Consider the following 22,923-nt stretch of genomic DNA (forward strand, 5'->3'; position numbering starts at 1 on the left):
TAACAGATAAGTCTTCTTTGAAACCGGCCTCAGGCAACATAAACTCTCCTGACCCAGAGTTTCTGCCCTATTAGTCTTTAGCTAATTTCAGTAGGGAAAATGGAATTCAAGTTCATTTTAGCTTTGGAGATCGTGAGAATTTGGTTCTTAAAGCACTGAGGGCATGGACTATGGATTATAGCATTAAACTGTTCAGAACATCAGAATTTTCAGGCACCATACTAATAACATACTTTTTATGATTATTTTAGAATATGGGTGTTGATCTGGAGATTAAGCTATATCACTCATAATCTTGAATCTGTATTTATAAAGAAGCAGTAAGTGATATTCCTTTACCCTGTTCACAGAGAGGATTGTCCTTATTAGAAGGAATGTGTTTGATTTGAAAAGTAAAAATTTGGCTTTTTTTTAGTGAAGAGTGTAATTTTGTCTTTAACAAATTTATTTATTTTTCTGTTAGTGATAATTCAATGTCTGTGGTATCTCTTCATGCTTAATTACCAGTGTTTAGGAATCTCAGGGCGGGGATTTTGTGGTTTGTTGTGGGATTTTTCTTCCTGGAAGTCTGCTTAACTGCATGGAATTTAGCATTCTTTCAGTATGCATCCTTGTTGCTTCTGTTAAACCCACTTTAATTCTTGGGAAGATGCTGTAAAGTGTAAATCTATTACAAGTGATATCATTGTATTCACACTGTGACCTTTTGTCACTGCTGTATAAAAACTGTGGCCACTTAACACGATGTGGAATCTGAGCAGGTGATCAGTGCAGTGTGACACTGTTCTGCTTGCCAGTAAGGTGGAAAAACTTCTTTATCCCTGCTGTATCAGCAGGTCTAACTTGGAGAAAGCTGAAACTGGGGAGGAAGGGGATCATCCTCCTGGAGCCATGAATCTAAATGATAGCTCGTATAAGAGATGAAAAAACTGCTCTTTCCCTTCAAAGTCCTTTTTAGAATTTGTAATAGAAAGTAATGCTTTTAAGCCAAGAAAATAAACATATTTGCCCTGTTCCAGAGGCAGCTTTGGCTGTAAGGGTGGGCCTCATTGTGACTCCAGAACAATGAAAAATACAGGAGAGAATAATTTATACATATTGAGTAGAAGAGCTGGCAATAGCACGAAGTGGTATTGTGGGATTGCCAAAATGTTGTGTCTCTGCCTCTGTTTAGTTGAGGAAGATGAGCATTCATACCCACCCAGCAGGTATGGGAGGAACATGTGTCTTTAATGTGTGTAGCTAATTGTGAGATACCTTTGGGAACTCCAGGAGTGCCTTCAGAATCTAAGGTTGTAGCTCACCAAAAATGGTTTTGTCTAAGCAGGACAGCAGTACTATAAAAAAATAATCTTAATACTTTCACCACCACCTTTAATTAGCCCTTAATTGTGCTTTTGTTGCTGTTCAAAATTTGTCACTGCATGTCGGCTAAATTGCTGAAGAGATTGTCCCATGAACTTGTAAACCAGACACATCAATTGTGTGCTACCAGGCCTCTGTTTTCTTTCTAGTTAAAGGAAATAGAGGAGAAGATTAAATATTTCTAATAACTTTAAAGTAAAACCAGTAATTTGAGACAGTTAAATACATGTGGTAAGGCTCTGCCATGATTTTACATGGTGGTTACGTGATCAGAAGTAAGAAACTGGAAAGAATATTGTAGATGAACTCTTAGCACTTGGTGCAAATCAGGTAAAGAATGCACAGTAAATAGCTACTGCTTAAGATGTACTGCAAGTTGATTTTTATCTTTTTTTTAATTAAACATTAATCTGTCACCTTCTAAGTTTTTCTTTTGTCCATTAGCAGGTTAAATACGAAAAGTTTTATTTTCAGAAGTTGGGAGCAACAAGTTACTGGTTTCCATGGGAGCTAATTCAAGTTATTGTTTGCATTGTTAATACCTTACAGTAGCTGTGCTGGTCCAAGTCAATATGCAGCAAAAGGTTTGTGAAAGAGAGGTTTTCTTAGTTGTCCTAAGGTTGTGAGTAGGTACTGCTTAATTGAGGACCTTCTGCACATGTCACTGAATTTCAGCTCAGACATAATCATTCTGATTTTTGCAAGATCCTCTAAACTGTCATTGCTTGTAATCTCTAATTATGTTTACATTATTTTGAAATGTCTAATTAGCACTTAGTTTATTGCTGAATGTGAATAGTATGTTAAATTCTGTCCAATAGGAGTTGATTGTATTTTTTAAGAGAATACCAAATATTACATTAATAAAATTTTGCTAATCTCTGTAACAGTGTGTAGATATAAAAAGAAGCAAAGTATAGATTTTTCAAGAAATTTCATCTAATAGAAATGATTGTGCAATGTTCAGTCACACTTACGATGGGAGGTAGAAAACAGCACGTTCAATGGGAAGCAGTCCTGTAGTTCCTTCCTCTTTGACTTGAATCCTTGTGCTTTCCTTGCTTTGTTCAGTTCAAGGGCTTGGTTTACAGGCAGTAAAATAAACATAATAGCACCTGCAGCTTAGTCATAAATGGGAACATCTCACAGTATCCAAGCAAACAAATGAAATCATGGAGTCATCTAACCTTTCCTGAAATGCCTTAAGAGCTCTACCATCATTCATTGTTAAGATAGAGCACTATTTTGGCTATCAAAGGTATCTGAACACACAGAGGAATTGTGAAAGATTATGATTCAGTTCATTGATAAAAGTTACTAAGTATTGACTGAGCTATCATGTGCATTTATAATACCAAAGCAAACACTCGGGTTTTGATTTTTTCATATGTTGGCAACTTCAATTACACAAATAGATTCTTCTGGCTACACCTTATGTTTGCTGGCCACAGAAAATCATGGAGCACATAGGATCTTACTATTTCCTTCCACAAAGTTCTGTCATAGACCAGAAGAACTGAACTTGCTTTTGGGCAGGTTAATCTGAGTTGATCTCACAATTATTCAAACACTACTGCAAAGCACTTTGTATTAAAACTGAAATTAAGAACTTCGGATTTTTTGCTAATTGGAGCTCAAATAAGTTGCTTCTGAAATCATATGTCACTATGTTTCATTGTAAAAAATGAATCTAATTTAAATATGTAGACATTTATGGGGGTTAGAAACTAGAAGCATCATGTTTGCACACCACACTAATGCAGATAGCTTTTTGTTGTTGTTGTTGGGTTGGTTTCTTTTTTACACCTAAATTTAGCAAGGCAAAGAAACACTGATCTAGTGTTGCTTTGTAAACTGAGTCTAAATGTACTTCTTGCCAGTATTAATATCAGCTTTTTAAATTAGAGTACTAAAGCAAATGTAGAATATTGACAATCAACATCATCTTCACAGACTGAAAAATAGGAATGTCATGTTTAGATTTTTCTGAGCATTTGCACACAACATATTTCCATATATAGTGTGTGTAACATCTAAACAAGATACTACTTCACGTTTTGCCTATCTAGTTTTAAGTATTTTTATGAAGCTCTTTATTTTAATAGAACTAGTGAGGATATGTGCTATGACAGCTTTGTATTTATTTAATCACGTTGATACAGCTGAACCAATTAATGTTGCCTTCATAGGAGCATTGTTTATTACGAATATCCACAGAAAAGATGAGATTAAATCAAATTATGTCTGCTCATAAGGTGATTAAAAGTAAAAAGTAGTTGAGGACTGTGTCTGAAGTCTTTCACTTACAAGTCATGGGACAACGTGTTTTACACTTCCAAGTATTGTGTCAGAATTCTGGTTGCTGCTGAGTGCTCAGACAGCAGCTCTTAGAAAAGATGGACTCAGCTGTAGATGAAATAATTCATCGTCCTCTCACGATTCAGAGTTTTCAGCACAAATCTGTATGAACTCTGCTACAAACACAGAAAGTTAGCACAACTTAGCTTCTGCTTAGTAAGTATTGTATTGGTAAAAGTATTATTGGTAAAAGGTAAATTAAAAGCTGTCCTGAGTTATCTGGATGGGTTAATGGATGTTTGCTTCCATGCTTGGTCTTAAACAGCTCCCTAGGTGAGCATCTCTCTCTCACAGGGTGAAATAGCAGAGTAGTTCAGACTTCTCCTTGAAGATGGAGATTGTTGACTGTGTATTACCTTTAAGAGGCAGCTAATTTTAGACTTTACTTTTTGTTTGGTTCCTCAGACCGATTTATTGATTTTTGTGCACACTGCAGAGTTTCACAACTGTTTCTTAAAGGAAGATTTAACAATTTAAACATCACTTTCATCTGAAGGTATGAGTTTTGTTTCAGTCATTAATATTGTGCATATTGAACCTTTGCTTGCTTTACTTAAAATATTTGTAAGAAGTTTAGCATTTTGAATAAATTCTCTTATTATCATTTTAAAGCCCTTGAAATGTGAATACAGAAGATAGTTGTAATATTTACAACTACTTAAAACATTTGTATGAGACCTTAAGGTATTTAAACACTAAACTTCTCAACATTGCTATGAGGTAGATTCTTTCCAGTGAAGGTTTATGTGTAGCCCAGAAGACTTCACCAACTCTTGTTTGAACAGGTTAGTTTGAGAAGGCAGTAACGTGAGAAAAGAATAGATAAATCATCTCTATGGCCCTACACAGCGACAGGGTAGGCTTTAGTTTCCCCACGCTTTAATGGAGCTGTGGGAGGCTGCCTTTATTCCTCACAGCCCCACACTGTCGGGTAATTCATTTGCACTTAGCAGGGCACAGCTCCCGTTACCAATTACTGTGATCTTTTTTTTTTCCTGCCTGGAGGCAGCACTGGAGGGACTGTATCATCAAGGATTCTCCTGACTCATCCCCAGCCTCTGTCCAGATACAAGTAATTTACTATACATTACCTAGTGTACAATGTCCATTTGCCAGTAGCTTATTTATTTTTAATTTTTTGATCAGTCCAAAGATATAAAGATTTCCTTTGAAGAACTAGTAAAGAGAATCTCAATGTAGCATTGTCATCAAAATATGCAGAAGTGTTAAATGAGTTTCTGGAGGTCTTTTGTTGTGTGTTCAGTGGTATTAATTTAGCTAGAGCAGACAGTTACAAAAATTTAATCTCAGTTATTTAATAGAAGTGGACATTTTTCTGCAGTATTGACCAGCCCAGTCCAGGAGGATTCTGTGCTCCTGGAAGAAACATGTTATTCCAGGTACTGGTATGGTGAGAAGCGTGACAGGACCTCAGTTTTGTCAAATACTTCTGCTCACTGTTTTTTAAAGAAATGAATAGTAATAGTGAGTTTTTAATAATGCATAATCCAAGATGATTACTCATGGTTAGTCAGCTGCTGCTATTTCTCATCTTCTTCTGCTTTTGTATAATTACCTTCATAAAAATAGCTGTATGATTTAAATCCTTGTTGCCCTGTATTTGACCACAAAACTTAATTAATTAAGTTTATCGACACTGTAGGATTGCAGTTTCTCTTTCAATATAATAATTCAATGTCAATTTTCATGTCAAAGTTCACCTGCTGCACTAAGATGGTGTCTGCATGATGGGTGTCAGGACAGCAGAGGTGAAGCTGTGTCCATCCGATCGGGCTCGTGCCAGCGCAGCCTTCACGGCGTTCCTGAGCTCCGGGCAGCCGCTGTGGCTGGGCTGAGGAGCGGTACCCTCTTTGTAGCACAGCCTCCCTTTGGTGTTGCTCCAGGAACAGATGGAGATAGAGACTGCAGCCAAGACCATGATTTGTTTCTTTATTTTCACTTTACCCCTTGCTGATAAGGCAGCATGCCAAGAGGAGCCATCCTTTAAAACTCTGCATCTCTCCCTCTCCTTGGAGTGGGTGTTTCATCCCCAGGCTTGTCTCCGGGAAGTGACTCCCATAGCTTCCAGTTCCCAGATTGTTCAGTGAGCTGAATGTTCCCGACTACTTTGTTTATGTTCAAGTCCGATGTGTGTTGATCCTTGGAAGAAAGGAGATACTGAGCATTCCAAGGGTCTGGACTGGGACTGGACTAATTTGCAGCCTAGGAAGGAGGTTTGCTGTAGGCTTGTGTAGGCACTGGTAGGGGTCTGCTGCATTCTGAAAGCACAGTCCTTGTCCTTCTTCATGAGAGGTGATGGGAATTGCCAAGTCAGACTGTGACTTCTCACATTCTCTCAGGTACAAATCATTAATGCCCAGTGCTCAAATGGAAGGAATACTTGAAACTGTAACAGCCCCCAATGTGCTTATTGGCCTCAGTGTCAGAAATCACTCTTCTCACTGCACAGATCTCCAAGTCTTTCCAGGCACTGAGAGGGAGACTTAGCACTGAGAGAGCACTGAGAGAGAGCTTAATGCAATGGCCTTCCTTGGCAGCTGTTAGTTAACCTGCTGGATCTTACACTTCTTAAGGGTCTTTTTTAGTGTTTTCTGATACACTGAAGAAAAAAGTAAGAAAAACAAAAACAAACCCAACATTTTACAGTTCTAGTATCCTCCCCACTGAAGATTCTGGTGTATTACAAACTGCTGGTTTTAAATTTTACTGAGTTTTATAAATGGAGAAACTGAATGCTCATGTCCATTCCATGATTCTGTAAATCCTGGAACTGGTATTGCTAATATCTTGTGACTATTAATTCAATTCAATATTGCAATGTATATAGTGACCCAGGTTCCTTGCAGGTGTGAGTGGTTGAGCAGTGTTAATGTCAGCCAGTTGACTTGGCCAAAGCTTGAATGTACTATGATTCTTGAACTGTTATTTTCCAGCAGATTGCTAAAATAAAAGCTGATTTACTACCAAAGTGTCATCCAGATTTCACAGTTTGTGCCAAATAAAATACCAGTTCTGGTGTCTCAAGTAGCAGGGAAATATGTATTTCCCTCCTTACATGATTTTTCCAAGGAAATACATTTTGTCTTTTGAAGATAAAATGTTTAAAAATAAAAAGAGCATTTGTCTTCAGCAGTTAAGAAGATAGCAACCACCTACAATCTGTGAGAACACTTACATAAGGATCATACATTGTACAGGAGTTCTGGTTTGCCAGTACTGGAACACTGTTCCTGTGTACTTGTCGGGGAAATGCGAACCGAAGCCTTCCTAGCAGTGCTGGTGCAGATTGCATTTTGATAATGTATTCTAAAGACTAAGTAGGAAAATACCTTTTTTCTAGTTTTCACTTTACTACTCTTAAACATTTTGCTGAATTCTATGTTAAAATGAAAAACCAAAAAACAACCACCTGAAATAATTTTGGACTATTAGAACAATTGAGTAAATGTATTTTTAGTTGCCAGAAATAAATTGGTATTATGCTTTCCTACAGTTCATAAGGAGAAATGGTTTTCATACCTAGCAGAGTGATGGCTCACACAACTTTAGGTTTCTTAATTTCAAGGAAGGGAGCTGAAACCCCTGAAGTGACAACTGATTTCTGTAAGATCAGCCTGGTATAAAAGGTGCTTTCTTGGATTATGCGAAGTAGGATACTGAAACTTGTATTAGTATGGGGTTTTTTAAATTCTGTTTTTCCTGTACATGTTTTTTTACTGTTGAGTTTCAGTTATGTTATTAATATACTTTGTGTATAGGTCTGCTTCAAGTCAGGGGTTACACAGATAATGGTTACCATCTGTAAATGCAGATGGCAAACATGAAATAATTCTTCAAGATTGAGGAGGCTTCAAAGAAATGAGAAAGAGGAGGCAAATTGTTATCTAATATAAAATATGAGAGTATCATGTGCTTTACATTCTAAATCAGAGGTTTCTCAGTTTTGCATATGGTTGCTGGATAAAGTGTTTATTGTACAGGGTTTGATTTTAAACAAGGTGAACTAATGTTTTCTACTACTCGTTTTTGTGTTTGAATTGTTAATGTACAAACAACTAGTTATATTAGAAACATGAGAATGAAATGGCTTTTGAAGTCTGAAAATAGATGGGAGACATTCTGCATATCTTTAGTTGAGTTTCATGTGAAGTAAATGCTGCTGGCTGTAGCCTGTTGTATTCATCTGGAGCAGTTAAAATGAGTGTGCTAGAAAATGGTAATGGTTTATTATCTCATACATGCAGCAGTGTAAAAAGATGTTTACAAAGAAATGTCTTTTTTCCTCATTTATTTCTTTTTTGTTTATTTGTTTGGAAAGTTATTTATGGAAGTAATTTTTAAGTTTCCAGATTAGTTTGTCAATTGATAAGGAAAACCTTATGCCAAAAACAAACTAGTAATTTCATGGATGCCAACTTTAGGAGTTGTCTTCAGAAAGCTGAACAGCTGAATTCTTTAGATTCTAATAGAACAAGAGCTAAGAATCACATTAATTATTTATATATTTCTATTGCAAGTTTTCAGTTTGTCATCTTTATAATATTTTTTAGAAGTTCTGTTCATTGATTCAGTAAGGAGCTGTAAGGATCCTAGTGTATCTAAGCTAGATGTTGATGATGTAGGTCACTGACTTTTTTCCCCTATACAAAAAACCCCTATAACTGTTGGGTGGGGATGTGTGTTTTCCTTTTTGGGGAGGGTTAAGAGAATTTGTTGTTCTTAGCTCAGAAATATTTCTGCAGTCTGATACAGCAGCACTTCATAAGTAATAATTAAAAGAAATGAGAGCAAAATGTGATTTGAGATATGAGTAAAGAATTTGAGGAATTTAGACTTTCTGGGAATTCTAGAGTGTCTTTTGTTCAAACATTATGTAGCAACATAGCAATAGGGTTGTTCTAGTGTTAAAGGATCATTTGAGGAAATACCTAGGTTTTTAGCAGCCTTTAGGAGAAGGGAAATGCAATGCCTGTTACTTTACTGTGAATTGGAAAGTTTAAAGTTAGGGTTAGAGTTCTGCACTGGAGAACTGTGGATTTAGAGGTTTCCTAATGACGAAATTCATGTACTGTATGAAACCACAGTGAACTGAGAGTCATTATCAGCAGGAAGAATTGTGTGAAAGGGGTGGGCAAAGCATTCATAGTGAGGTTACCCAGAGATGGTGAAATCACCTGCTTTGGAGATTTTCAGACAAGACAAATTCCTGAGATCTGGTAATCCCATGGGACGGGGGGATGGACAAGATGACCTCCAGAAGGTCCCTTCCGACCTATTTTATAATTGCTCAAACCATAGATCAAGCACATTTTGTGTGGGAAGTCAAACTACTTTTGAGTTGTGCTGCTGTGCTGCAGTCAACATAATTTAATTATTGCATGCTGTGTTCTCAGTTGGATCTGGACAATAAACCCACATTTCTGTACATTCCTGAAACAAAAATTAAGAGATGGACACGTTACCAATTCCGCAGTGCATTGTAGAAGTGATGAAAGTCAAGCTGGTTTCGTTCAAAGCATGATGTTTAGTTATCTATCATGGGGAAAAGAATTAGTCAAAGCTGACCTGCAGAACAACACATGCTAAACCTTTAGTACAAGAAGGTGTTTCTATTAATTTCATCTGGGTTTGAAAGCATGAATACAGCTCATGTGGCTTAATCTCTTTGAAAAGTCTCTCCAAGACAATTCATATCTAGTAAATTGTGGATAAAATGCTGTGAATATGAGCAGATAAGCAGCTACATTTTCACTTAAATTCTGCTCTGAAGAGACCTGCTTGGTTAATAATGTACTTAATTTGTATGGGTGAGTGGGAGTTTGAGGAGAGTGTAATGTCAGGAAATCGAGTGAGAGCTGAGTAAATTATGCTTCTAAAAGCTAAGAACAAAGAAAAAAATCTTGCATAACAGTAAGTTAATGTGTCTTCATTTAATGTGAAAGCACCAGTTTGTAACTAGGGAAAATAATGAAAAATATGCACTTAACCATGATAATTGTTCTATTTAGGTGTATATCAAGCAGTACTTGCTTGTATTTCTTATTTTTCAATTCACACTTTCAGAACATGATTCTCTACCCTTTTGTAGTGTAGGCCATTCTTTGGTGGTCATGATAATTTTTTGTCATCTTGGTTTTTTAAATATCATGTTAACATTTGAAATATTTTGGGATTAATCATTGAAACATATATTGCATTTTAAAAACCTTTGAATACACACACCAGCACATGTGGTGTTTATATTCAGAATATTTGAAGTTTGAAATTTAAGGTTGACTATGGCAAGCAGTTGTGTTTCTTAGGAATTATTTTTTTTTTTTAATCTCACAATAATAAGGCATTTCTTCGTTTTTATGGATCTTTTGGAATTGTTAATATTTCATATCATTCAAGTTTCTGAGAATCCAGGGACAGGACTTCATTGAAATCCATATTGATTTATTGGAATTTTAATGACTTGATAGTTCTCTAAGTTATAAAAAGGCAGTACCAGTAATTCATATTTCTGTCTCTCCTTATTGTAGATTAAGTACCACACTAATGATAGAAAGGAAGGAAATAATGAATTGGGACTTTTATTTAACTCTGTAAAGTATTTTAACAATAAGTAACTAGTGCGCAGTAAAATTAATTTTAAAATATTCATGGCCAAATGTCTTCCTTGCTGGTGAGACTGAGGATTAACTAGTTCTCATACAGTCCTTTGGTGAAGTCCTGTGTTAATACTAACGTTGATTTGAGATCTGAAGGAGAGTCGTGCAGAGCTTCAAAATACTAAAAGCCATATGTATGTTAGTACAATATATTTATTCAGCATTCTCTAATAGAAGCTACTGAAAACAGGGGATGTTGTGCTGATACGCGGGTGGGGGCACAGGGTGGGGCACGGGAGCTTCTGAACATCCATCGTGAGGGTTAATACTGGCTGATTTTTGTCAGTGAGCAGAGAAACTGTCCTGCTTCTCTGTTAAATTGCCTCTACATCCATTCCCTGACTATATTTTTTCCAACCCGTAGTATTTGTGGGAAATCAGTAGGTAATGCCTGTGTAACTCTGAAGTTGAGTTCTGCGTGCGAAGGAACTGACCATACCCCAAATGTGTAGGCAAAGCAGCGTCTGAAGCGTTTCTCGGTGTTGCTGGAGCAGAGAGTGACCAGAGCCGCCTTGTTTCCGCAGAGCGCCGAGGCGTGCCCGGGATGGAGCCCGCGGGGCCGGCGGACGGCGAGGACGAGCCCGGGCCCCCGGCGCGGCTGGCGCCCAGCCCGCACAGCGAGGCCGTGGCGCACGAGCTGCGGGGGCTGTCGCTGCAGCCCAGCCCCTGCCTGCCGCCCCTCACCGAGCGCAAGAATGGTGAGTGCCCGGGCTGCGCGGGGTCACGGGGATGGGCCGCGCCGTAACCGCGAGGGACTCTCCTCGCCTGCTCTTGCCACGTCCAGGTGTGCCAGGGGTTGGGAAGTCTGTCCCGGGAGCTTCACCCGCCAGGAGAGCTCTTGGAGAACCAGCGGGCACACTCTGGGGCCTACAATGGAGCTGTGTAGATTTTTAAGTAGTTTTAAAACTACAGCTGGTGTATACTACAAGTATTTATGAAATGTTTTTGAGAGTTGTATTATTATCAGAAAAAAAGAGATAATTTTCAAGAACAGGGGTTTTTTTCTGCAAAATAATACATAATTAATGTTTCACATTCTATCCCAGAAAGTTTAATTCAGTATTAGTACACTTCTGGAAAAATTGTTTTTTCTTAATTTCCTGTAAAACTGAAATGGATGTGGTGTCATTGATCTGTGTCATGTCAAACCTCCAGAGCAGCCAAACTATTGCTTAGCTATAAGTTCAGATTTAGTAATTTTGGTTAATTTGGTTAGAAACACTTTTTTTTGTAGAAATGATGAAAGTCAGAAGAAGATTTGTAAAAGTGAATGTTGAACTTGATGGGTTCAAATTAAAAGTAGTTTTAATATTTGGTCTTTGTTGTTACTTTTTACCAAACACTGGATATTTGCAAGAGTATTTTAGCATGTGACTACATTATAAAGTGAATAAGCATAAGAGATTGCAGTTCACAGAAATACGGTGGCACTTAAAAAAATTCTGAAGTGTTTCAGGGTATTTTTTGGTTGGATATTTTTATGCAGGAAGCATTATGCTTACTGTGAGCTTTGGTAGTGATCCTTTAAATCTTTGTTTACTTGAATTAGTCTTTTGGCAGTAGTCCAGTAGAAGGCTGAACTGTTCTAGTGTTGTTCTGCAGTGTTGTTAAGCTGACTTGCACAAGTTAGTACAGAAACCGTGTTTCCAGCTTTTCCAATGTCACTGCAAGGGTAGGAGGCTTCTGCTCTGGATTGGTTTTGTTTACCATGGAGGTAATCACAGCATGCCTGGTGAGCCAGCAGTCACTGGAGCTGTTATTACCTTCTCCTTTTTCACATTTTCCTTCTCTCCCCTGCCCTCTGCCCCAGAGATCCCAGTCACAGAGCAAAGCAGGTGTAAGAGTTTGGGTGGGCACAGCTCAGCGGGTTTGCTGCAAATTCTCATGGTTAGTTTAAGCTGCAGTGGAATTATTGTCCCTTGAGTTTACAAAGGAACATTTATATGCTGTGCCAACTCTGTTGAAGAGGTTTTAACTTCCAGCAGAAGATCAATAATAAAACAGTTGGAATGCATTAGGAGCTTAAGCATTTCCAGTCACTTACTACATGCAGGTATTTACTCCCTGAATAAAGACAAATGGATAATTTTGAGAGGTGGATGTTGTATATTGGTCTCCTGGACTGTCACAATTTTAAGGTTCTCCTATTTCATTTGAGCTGTTTTCAAGTTCATGGCTGTGGGCAATACTGGATTGTTAATGAAACTAATTTCAGGTTCTCGTTAGTCTGTATCTTTCTGGATAATTAGGCAGCACATACAGCACATTGATCATGTAAACCTGTGCTCTGTATATTGCAGTGTCTTATCGTGCCTGTTTCTCTGGAGGCCAACTCTTGTTCCACTTGCTAAAAAGCAGCAAAAGTTACCATTTCATTGGTTCTGCTTTTCACACTTGTCACCTCCTGAGTGATGACGAAGATGTGTCTGTGATTCTGGCAGTCTCATGACAACCACGGGTGTACAGTCCCTGTCATGAGCAGTGGGGCTGCTCACAAAAAAGGAGTTTGGTAAACAGGCTCTGGGTTTGCATCCCTGCCTGAAGGATGCCAGGTTGGGTCCAGTGTATGTGCTTTTTAGGCAAGATGCTGTGTCCTTAGGAAGGACAGCTTGGGGGAAGGGAAGAGTGCCATGGAGGAGGCTCATTGGGAGCAGGAGGGAGAAGACTGATGACTGGGTGCTGAGTTGGGCTGCAGTGGAGGAAGGCTGATGAGAGTAGCAGCAGCGTGGCACAGCCCAAGTACCAGTCAGAACAATGTGCTGCCCACACACTGTACCACAGTTTCACGAGCTTCTGTCTGAGAGCCAGGAGGTGGCAAGGGAGGCAAGGATAGGCTGTCTGCTGCTGACAGCAGGAGGGTGGATGGGAATGATGCTGCCTGCAGCTTTCCAACCTGCTGTTTCAGAGCCAAATGATGGGAAGAGATTGCACATGTAGATACCATCAAAAAAAGGAAGCAGTGCATGACCAGAGTTTTTTTGCATGCTGAATTAGTACTTTTCCAGAATTGATGAGCATACCACTTTGGCTGGTAGAGGGAGCTGTGAAGGTCAGGGTATGAGGAGCCATGCAATCATTATTTCAAGGTACACGTAAAATAGAAGGCTCTGAGCTTGTGTTTTACAGCAATCTCTCTTGGCTCTGCAGTGGCTTCCTTGACTATCTCCTTGTGCCAAAATCTTCTTGTCACAGTGGCTACTAATTTCTGAAAAAGAGACATGTAAGTTGCTCTTGTGCAGTTGTCATCCACAGGTGGGAGCCTGGTTATGTCCTTGAAAAATGGGTGGATAAGTGGCTGGCTCCTGTCCAGGCCACTGACTGCCCTTCAGCTCTGCATCTGGCCAAAAATCCTGTCAGAAGGGGAGTGTGCCCGTTCCCTGCCCTCTTCGTGGTAGAGAAGCAGTTCTGTTCGAGGTGGTGGGGGCTGTGAGGTGTCTGCTCCTCCAAACTCAGAGTCAGTGTAGGAACGGGATTGCTTCTGCTTCTCTTTGGGGTTGTGTATCATGAACTGGAGGAGAGTAGAGAAGGCGGTGCTGTGCCTCCCATGGCTGGCAGCAACTGTTCTCCTGCTGAATTGGGCTAATTGAGAGAAGAACCAAGTCTTGGATGTTTTATAGGAAAAAAGCCTTGGGACAGTGAACATCTTAAAGCAAGACTGGTAAAATCTCAATAAGCATAAATCAGCCCAAAGAAAGCAATGCCCCTGGCTGCGTAAGAACAGGGACACTCAGGAGCGGAGACCCAGACACACCGAAGGTCAAGTGAGAATTGCAGCTTCCTTTGGTGCTGGAGAGCTCGTGGGGAACTGTGGGGAATTCAGGGGAAGGTGGAACACACACACACACAAAAACCCAACACAAACCCAAACAAAAACAAATACTCCAAATGGTGTATATTGAGTCCTCCTAAGGGACCAGTCAAGTCAGCTGGGAGACACAGTTCTTAAAATAACTGAATGAAATCCACATCCCACTTAACCTAATGGTATTACTTAAATAAATTTGATGATCCAAGGGAATTTTTCTGGCATCTAAAAGAGTTGTGGTATATTAGTTTGCCTGTTATCTCTTATCTTGCACTCCCTCAGTATGTAGCACTGGTAACATACATTCTTGGCATAGTTTTATGGCTTCTGAACAAATCCTCAATCCTCTGTGCAATGAATAGATTTGAACTCCAAATTTGATGTTAGGGAATCAGGTGACATTCAGGACATTCTCCTTGCATCTGTATATGACAGGTTTGTCTCCACTCCTCTAACATCAGTGATTAGGTGTGTTTTTTCCTCTTGTAATGATACATAGGTAGGTCACTGTGCTTAGAATTTATTTTCTTGAGAGAGCTGGGAGAGACACAGTGTAGAAAAATGGCTAGTGGAAAGTCTAGAGAACAAAAAATGGAAAACTTAGTTCTGATTAAAGTAATAGCTTGGCACAGAAAGTAATTGAAAATGTCGTCTTAAATTCAGCAGTTTCATAATCACTAAGCTGAAAGCAGTGAGATCTGGAAAACAGCATGCAGATACTCTGATTAACAGCACCACCCCCCAACAACATCAGGAAAACAAACATAAAAACCCCCCACAAAACCAGACTTCAGGGGAAGTGTATCCTGACAGACCTATCTAGATAAAGAAGTGGACAGTTTGTGTAAGTTTACAGTAGAAATGTGTGTGTGCATTTTTAGTGTAGTGCATAAATAATGTGTGTGTGTACAGTGGTTGCCCAGAGAGGCTGTGGAATCTCCACCCATGGAGATACTAAAAATCAGACTGGTCACTGTCCTGGGCAGCCTGTTGCAGCTGACCCTGCTCCAGCAGGGCTTGGGCCAGGTGATCTCAAGAGGCTGCTGCCAGCCTCCGTGATTCTGGGGTTTGTCTTTGCATTAAGATTTTAATAGCCCATGGAACATCCCATGCAAATATTCTACTAAATCATCTTTGGTAAAAACACACAGCATATTGTAATTAATATATATTTGTCTCCATGCTTTGGGTTTTTTTGGGAGTCCTCTGTTTTTTGGGGGCGTGTTTTTGGGGTTTTGTTTGGTTTTTAACGTCAGTAGAAAAAACAAATGTCCATTGGTCTCCCTGTAAATATTTGAATGCTGTCCTGTCTGTTCCGAGATGAGAGCGCAAACTGAGTAGGTACTGATTTCCCAGTAAGTCTGTCTTTGTCATTGGTACCGCCAGTTCCCACAATCCTAGCATTCCCAGGCCATCAGTCAGTGTCTACAAGGAACAATTTTCAAATATTAAAGCATGTGAAAAGACACACAAGCCAAAACTCAGAGATCTCTAGGGACTGTGACCTCTTAAATGGAATATATTCTGACATTTTCACAGGCTACATGAAAGAATTCCAGCAGGGTCATTCCATTTGGTAAACTTCTAAACAAACATTCCATCATTTTAGTTTGATTTATAGATATTATTTTTTTTAATTATCTGCTTATTGTGAAGAGATTAACACAGGAGACATGACCTGTGACTGACTCAATTCAAGGCATCTGGTATATATGAAATCTTGTTTGAGGGCTTGGCATTTGAGTGATTACAGGAGATACAGAAAGCATGTTTTCCTTTAAAGAGATTGCTTGATCAAACTGTCTTATTCTGACCTTTTTTCTTGAAATTCTTTGTGCATAACTAAATGCACAGCTTGAAAAGAATGTTGAGTTAATTTTAAATTCCATTGTATAATTGTTTTAAGTTGTTAGAACTAAATCCTAACTGCAAATGTTATCATTGAAGTGTCACCTTGTGACAGGGCCACTACAAGAAAGTAACACGGAGCAAACAGAACTGGTAATTGGTGTGCAGCACTTATTGTAGGCATCTTTTGCAAATCATAGGTAGCACAATGGGTGACTAAATATTGTCCTCTAAAGGATTTATATGTATGCAGTCAAATGTAGATGTGTATAGTTAAACATATACAAAAATGCGTATTTTTATGTACTTTATATACACACTTTAAAAATATTTATTAATTTAGCTGTGTATATGGACAAGACCAAATGGAAGGTAGTTTTCATTTAAGCAGTGAATACTGCCAACATATGTCCTCCCTTAAAAGGAATTTGTGTGGGTTTTAGTGGGAGAAGAGAAGCAGAACATGCAGACTTACAAATTTGACATCACTGTAAGTGTTTGGTATTTTTCTGAGAAGAGTGACTGAGGTAGATGGTGACCATTATTTGCATTGTTTGGGTCTTTGTTGCCACAATGGTAGAGAATATAGGCAGAACAGACCCCCCCCCTCCAAAACAAAACCCCTTAATTAACAATTGGAAGTAATGTTCTTAATGTTTATAGGAGTAATAGAATTAATTATAATAGGGGTTATGTAAACTAATGCTTTAGTTTGTGTAGTCAGAGCACTATTTTCCTATGTGAAGAAATTACTACACCATGATCAAGAACTAGATTATCCTAACACAATATAAAGCACCAAGATATTCATCAAGGTGTATGTAAAGCCAAGGTGAAATAGATATTTGAGTAATTAGGCTTTTTTCCCCACTTAAAAATGTTACTGTGGTAGTGAAAGAGTTTAAATACCCGAGGGCATTTGGTTTGGTTTTGTTTTTCTTTTTTATGGGATTGCAAAGGAATGAGTTCCATATGATGTGAAGAGTTGGAATGTACTGTTAAAGCAATTGTTGCTTAGTTACTTGATGTTTAGTAAGGTTGTGCAGTGGCTCCCAGTCAGTGATGTCACTCGGCAGATCACTGATACTTCACCCAGATAAGGGTCTGTTGTGAGAGGCAGACAAGCAGGCACTGGGGAGGTACCGTGGGGCTGCATTGCTTCCTCCTGTGCTTTGGAATTTTGGTTAGTATCTACTAGACACTTCCACTTTTTAGATAACACTTTTTCCATAGGCTGAAGGTTGGCAGAACACTTGGAAATCTGTGTTGCAGAAGAATGGAAGGAGCAAACGCTGATGACCTTAGACGTAAAGCAAACGTTTATGAAAAACTTGTGCAATACATTGCTATTAAATGAGATGTTACTGGATTCTGGTTTATGGAACTGACAGAGACGTTCCATTCTGAGGCCTTTTTTCTTCATTTCACCCACTCTTATGCAATATATTCAACATAAATTGAAATTCAAATGAGCGGTACTTCTGCCCTCTGAAGATAATGCAAATTCTAACAGATTTAATTTTCATTGAAACCAAGAGCTTGTTGTGTATCTTTTACTTCATAAGAGCTTAAAAAATTACCATCAGATTTGAAAGTGCATAAGTAAATCTGAGGAGTCACTGTGGTGCTTTAGCATGCAAAGGTAAGAACATATGTGAACCATTCTAGGGGAGTTACAAAGTTATTTCATTGGGCAGGGAAGAGGGAGCCCTTAAATGGCAGGTAGGTCAGCAATGGGGATCACAGGTGGCTCTTTGCCTTGATTCACATGGGACCTGCACAGGATACCTTTGAACACTGGCTATTGGTAGTGAGCAGGTGAATTTAGTACTGGAACGTGCTAACAGTGTTTCTGTTCCTTCTAATACAGCTCTTAGGAATGTTGACAAAGTCCTTTATAAGAACATCCGCTTTTCCATGTTCCAGTGCTATGGAGCTGGGAGCTGTGAGATGCCCCCAGGTGCCTGTGAAACTGTCTCAGAGCTTGAGACTTTTCCAGCAGACATGTTGAGATGATGATTAGTTTTTCTTTGAAGCCTTATTACTAAAAATACAAGAACTATATTGTTGCTCATTCAAGTAACCAGTAAAACCAAGTTATCAATTGAGCTTGGATTAATGTATATTCAAGACTGCTGGGAAAACAAGAGGTTGTTGGAATAGGAATATTTTTTCACGATGTGGGAGATAAATGTTATTCTTCATGCAGGGATTTAAGAGAAACTTTTCCTTGAGCAGAATATCCAGATATTCTCAATATTCACAGTATAACTGAATCCAAAGCAGAACTATTTTCTTCTTCAAAGGCATCTTTTCTCTGTCTTCATTTGTTACGTCTTTGTCTTCATTTGTTATGTCTGCCCCCATCCAACTATTCAATATTGTATAGCATTTATTGGCAACGACAATATTTGGTTACATGAAAAATACACAGCATCGTTTTGACCATTCATCTCTCCTAGTCTGTACAAGAATTTCCTCATTCTTATTTTACATAAATTCTGTGATTCCTGCTTTTCTTACTAAAGTTTTTTGCTGTTTTTACTGTTGAGATTTTGATCAGACTTCTTGAAGGTCTTTTAAAATATTCATCTCTGTGCTAAGCTTGATCTAAGAGGTGAACTTAAAGCTGAATATTAGGCATAACTCCAAGGAGCTGAAGCACATTGATCTGCTCTGAGTGGGTACCCTTGGAAAGGGGGAGGAGTGGATAGCACGAACTCCTGGCTAAACTCATTTTTCTGAACAAGAGAAATGCTCCTGAAGGCTTGAACCACTCCCACCCCACTGCTGTTACTGTGACCAGCTTTCACATGAGCACTGGGCACTCACAGTTTATATAAAGCACTATAAACAGATAGGAATGGATAGATCTTCCTTCAGAAATACAATGTTTGAAGGAAAATGTCTTACTCTGGGTTCTTTAATTACACGCTTCCTCATTACAGCATGGAATTTTTAAAATTTCAAAGTATTCTGTTTTCTGAATCATTGGGAAATCAGAGTGTGCGAAGTGCACTGTACCCTTCCCTTGAAAAAAATTCTGCTGTTATGTATTGTTATACTGTTAGAATATAATTAATCCATCCAAACTTTTAACTTCTCTCTTGGCACAATGAAAATGTGGAGTTATAATCTGTTATATCTGTAAGTGTGTAAGATTCTGTTTTGACTGTGTCAGAGTTTAGTGTGTGTTTAAGCAGTATGTGTTTGTATTCTGCCTGAGTTCTTATTTTCTGAATGTGTGGAGTTTCTCAACAGTAACTTTGTTTCTTATGCACAGTAAGTGTTCAGCTGCAGGCAGTGAGGAAGTTAGTTTGATTTATGAAGGAGCTTTTCCACAGTATTTTTTTTCTTCTGTTCAGTAAAAATCACTGCAAAAGCAAATGTATTGGAATAGTCTGTAGCTTGTATTTAAGCAAAACATAATTTAAGCTGATAATTTTTGTGCAAATGATGTGCAAACAACTGATTTTTAGGTTGGGAGAGTGGCCTCAAATCATTCATGCTGCAAAGAGTTTTTTGCCTGTATTGTCAGCTCGTTACATGTCAAGAAGTTGCTAAAGCCTGGTGAGCTCATGCCTCCTTTGAGGCTGCAGTTCTGAGCAGATCTAGGTCTCGCTTCTTCCAGCAGCAGGCAAACAGGGAGAGGCTTCCAAATCCTGCTGGCTGGGTCAGGCAGCTTCACACCCTGTGGTATCACTTGCCCCGGTAGTGCACTGTAAAGGTGAAGAGTCGGTGCTGAATGATTGTCTTGTAGAGAGATTCAAAGAGGAAAAGATGGTTACATTTTTTTTCTAGTTTCTGCTTCAAAAAATTCTGTATCAGGTGTTTGTGATTGTATATAGATCTTTCTAAATCTGATTCTGTGGAAGTGAAACAAGTTTTTTCTGAATGGAGATGTCCTTTATAATTTCAGGCTGAAAGATTTAAAATACATAGTAGAGGTGTGGAAAATGTGTGCAATTACAGCATTTTTAGGCCAAAGGGAAGGGAAAATACACCTGCCAGAGTTACTGGTTGACATGTAGAGACTACTTAACATTATGTATAGTTTATTTTCTCTAAGTACAGGAAATTAAATGCAGACTTGTCTGCTGTTCCCTCATGGCCAATGGCAGATAATTAGAGGAGATCCATTTCCCTGAAATCTTCCAGGTTGACAATGAAGTTGATGACTCATGTAAGATAAATGGGATGTGCAGCAGAGAATGGCAGATCAGAAACTGTGGGAGGAAATACTCATGAAACTGCTGGGAATAATGAGATGTGTAACTAATGCAAAAAGGAAAATAATAAAATACTCGGGGCTTAGATATTTACAACAAGGAACAGAATCTCCCATACTGCAAGGAAAGGCATGGAAATAATCTCTGGTTTTCCCAGTTACCTCTGATAGATAAATGTCTCTGAAACTAGACCTGGGGTTGGGGTGGGTGGAAAGGTTCCTTAACGTAACTTTTTGAAATGCCACTGTGCAGCTTTGTTTACTGGTGAAATTTAATGAGTAATGAATGTGCCGGTCAGGCAAAGATGAAGTATTTCTGCTGCCTGCAGCAGTGTTCTGAGGTGGGGGCAGGGAGAAGGAAGGGGGGAAAGGGAGAGAGCCCTCAGCAGTAGTTTTCTTAGGTATCAGCGAATGCTGCTCCAGCAACTGCTGGATTTATTTTTAACCGCTTGACTCATTCTTTGTCAGATGATTGACCACCGAACTGCATACTGAAACACCAATGTGCGGAGGAAGCGAGCGTAACTAAAGGGAAAGGGGGAGTGTCTGTCTGGGAAGAGAGGCGGGGTTTGGGAGTTGTGCTTCACATGCTCGGTGGCCGCCGTGAGAGCGGCTGCAGGCTGGGAGCGGGCACGCCGAGCCGAGCCGAGCCGAGCCGAGCCGAGCCGAGCCGAGCCGAGCCGAGCCGGGGCGGGCCGAGCCGAGCCGAGCCGAGCCGAGCCGAGCCGAGCCGAGCCGAGCCGAGCCGGGGCGGGCGGGCAGGGGCAGCGCCATGGGCGGCGCGGCGGCGCCGGGGCTGCTGCCGTAGGACACCGCACCGGGCCCTGTGCGGACCGCACTGCACCGCTGCCCACTACGGCCTGCGTTTTTTCTCTGGTGGATATTGCCATTCTAAAGGATTCCCACCATGATCGATAGCTCCAAGAAACAGCAGCAGGGCTTTTCCGAGATCTTGCCTGCAGGGGATCTTAAGCCACTGAAGGAGAAGGAATGCCTTGAGGTGAACAGCCAGAAAAGTCTCAAGGAAGGTCAGTCACTTGCTGGTTGGGGGACAGAGAATGCAGAAGTCCTGGGCACATTCAGTTTACCAGCATGTCTGGTGTAATGCTGCAGGTCAGGAAGAGTTTTTGTACATTAAATGAGGTATTGTTTCCCTTCTGAAGAAAAAACCTCTAAAAGCTGAATTTAAATTTTACCTAAGACTAGTAAAATAACGATGATGATAGCTTGATAGAAATGGTAGTATGAAGAAAAATTAGCAATCAAGTAGTCTCTTCAGACTATCATTTAGTCTTGAATTAATGAACGACTCTGAAATTGTCCTGTAAATATTGCACAAAGTGCTTCAAAATGTCACTATTGAAATAATTTTAATGAAATAAACATCATTACATATGGCATGTCAAAATAAAACCCCACAAACCTTTAGTATTAGACATATTGCTACCTCAGTTTCAATAGTGCTTTTCTCAGCTCTTGTCTTTCTTTGGAATTCCCTCCTCCCCTCATACTTTAAATTACATTTGATTCTGGTTTTGAGACATGTGCTTTTCAGACCACATTATATCTTTTTTAAATTATTTGATTTAGACTGGGCATTAAATTGATAAAATGCACAGGCATTAGTTTGTAAAATAGCAATAGTCTGAGAATATTTGGAACATCGTTTAAAGCTGACTAATAGAACTATACGAGATTAATTTAAAGTAATCTTTGCTAGGCTGAGGCAGTAATGCTGCTGAGACCTAACAAAGATGCTGTCTTACTCCTGGCAGGCAGGATTCTTCCAGCTGGCCTGGGGGAAGGAGGAGAAGGAAGAGACAGACCTCTGGAGGTCAGCTGCCAGCCTGCCCAGAGTGGTCTGATACTGGTGTGAGTTAACACACCAGGCTCTTGCAGCTCTGGGCTCAACTCCAGCTTCTTAATCAATCAGACACAAACTGTATTTGTAGTAGACAAAATTCCTGCTTTCCTTTTACAGCACTCTGCCTTGGCTTTTCCTTCAGGTATCTCTGGATTGTCTGGTGATTCGGAGATTTCTCTCTTGGTGTGGTGGCAAGACTTCTACATGAGATCTTGCCTTTCTCAGAATTTAAATGTTGGGTTTGTTTGGGGGTTTTGTTCATTGTTTTTAAATTTGGACCTTAATAGTGTTTAAAATGGCAAAAAGGTAGCCCATATTCATTATCAAATTCAGTACCTGACAGGTTAGTTTAAAAACCCCATTACTTAGCTTTAAGTTAGAGCTAGAGAAAACACCGATTTTTATGTACTGTACTGATACCAAAGGTCTGTTATTGATTAGAAGGGTAATAGGAGGTTGAGTGTTGCTGCATGTGGCAGTGGCTGAGAGCAGAACAGTTCTGCTTCCTTAGTGGCAGGAAAGTACTGACTGGGAGACAGTGACTGAAAGAAAGGGCCAGCAGTGGCCTCCTTCCCGGGGTGTTTTTGCCTCACAACTCGGAACAGGCCCAGTTAAAGCTGCCCCTGCTGTGCTGAGGCTCTGGGGATAATAGTGAGAGAGAAGGAAGCAAGGAAGTTCAGAGGGACAGAGGAGCGGGCAGTGCTGTAGGGAAACAAAACCTATCTGGGGTAAGCAACCAAGAAATAAAGGAGAGAAAAACATGGCAAAACCCAGCACGGTG

At 39.6% G+C, this 22,923-nt stretch overlaps 1 protein-coding gene across 4 annotated transcripts in view; it reads left to right on the forward strand.

Moving 5' to 3' along the window:
• Positions 1-22,923, forward strand: part of MRTFB (myocardin related transcription factor B) — a 70,584-nt gene that overhangs the window by 7,778 nt on the left and 39,883 nt on the right. For 3 of the 4 annotated variants that reach the window (XM_039560475.1, XM_039560476.1, XM_010392227.4), the window contains exon 3: positions 10,922-11,095. In XM_039560475.1, coding sequence (XP_039416409.1) covers positions 10,942-11,095 — 154 coding nt within the window. In that variant the 5' untranslated portion in view covers positions 10,922-10,941. Of the gene's footprint in view, positions 1-10,921; positions 11,096-21,036; positions 21,307-22,923 lie in introns of those variants that run through there. The other variant, XM_010392228.4, reaches the window with a different exon arrangement.

Source organism: Corvus cornix, chromosome 14 (genome assembly GCF_000738735.6).
Source record: "Corvus cornix cornix isolate S_Up_H32 chromosome 14, ASM73873v5, whole genome shotgun sequence".
Classification (NCBI taxonomy): domain Eukaryota; kingdom Metazoa; phylum Chordata; class Aves; order Passeriformes; family Corvidae; genus Corvus; species Corvus cornix.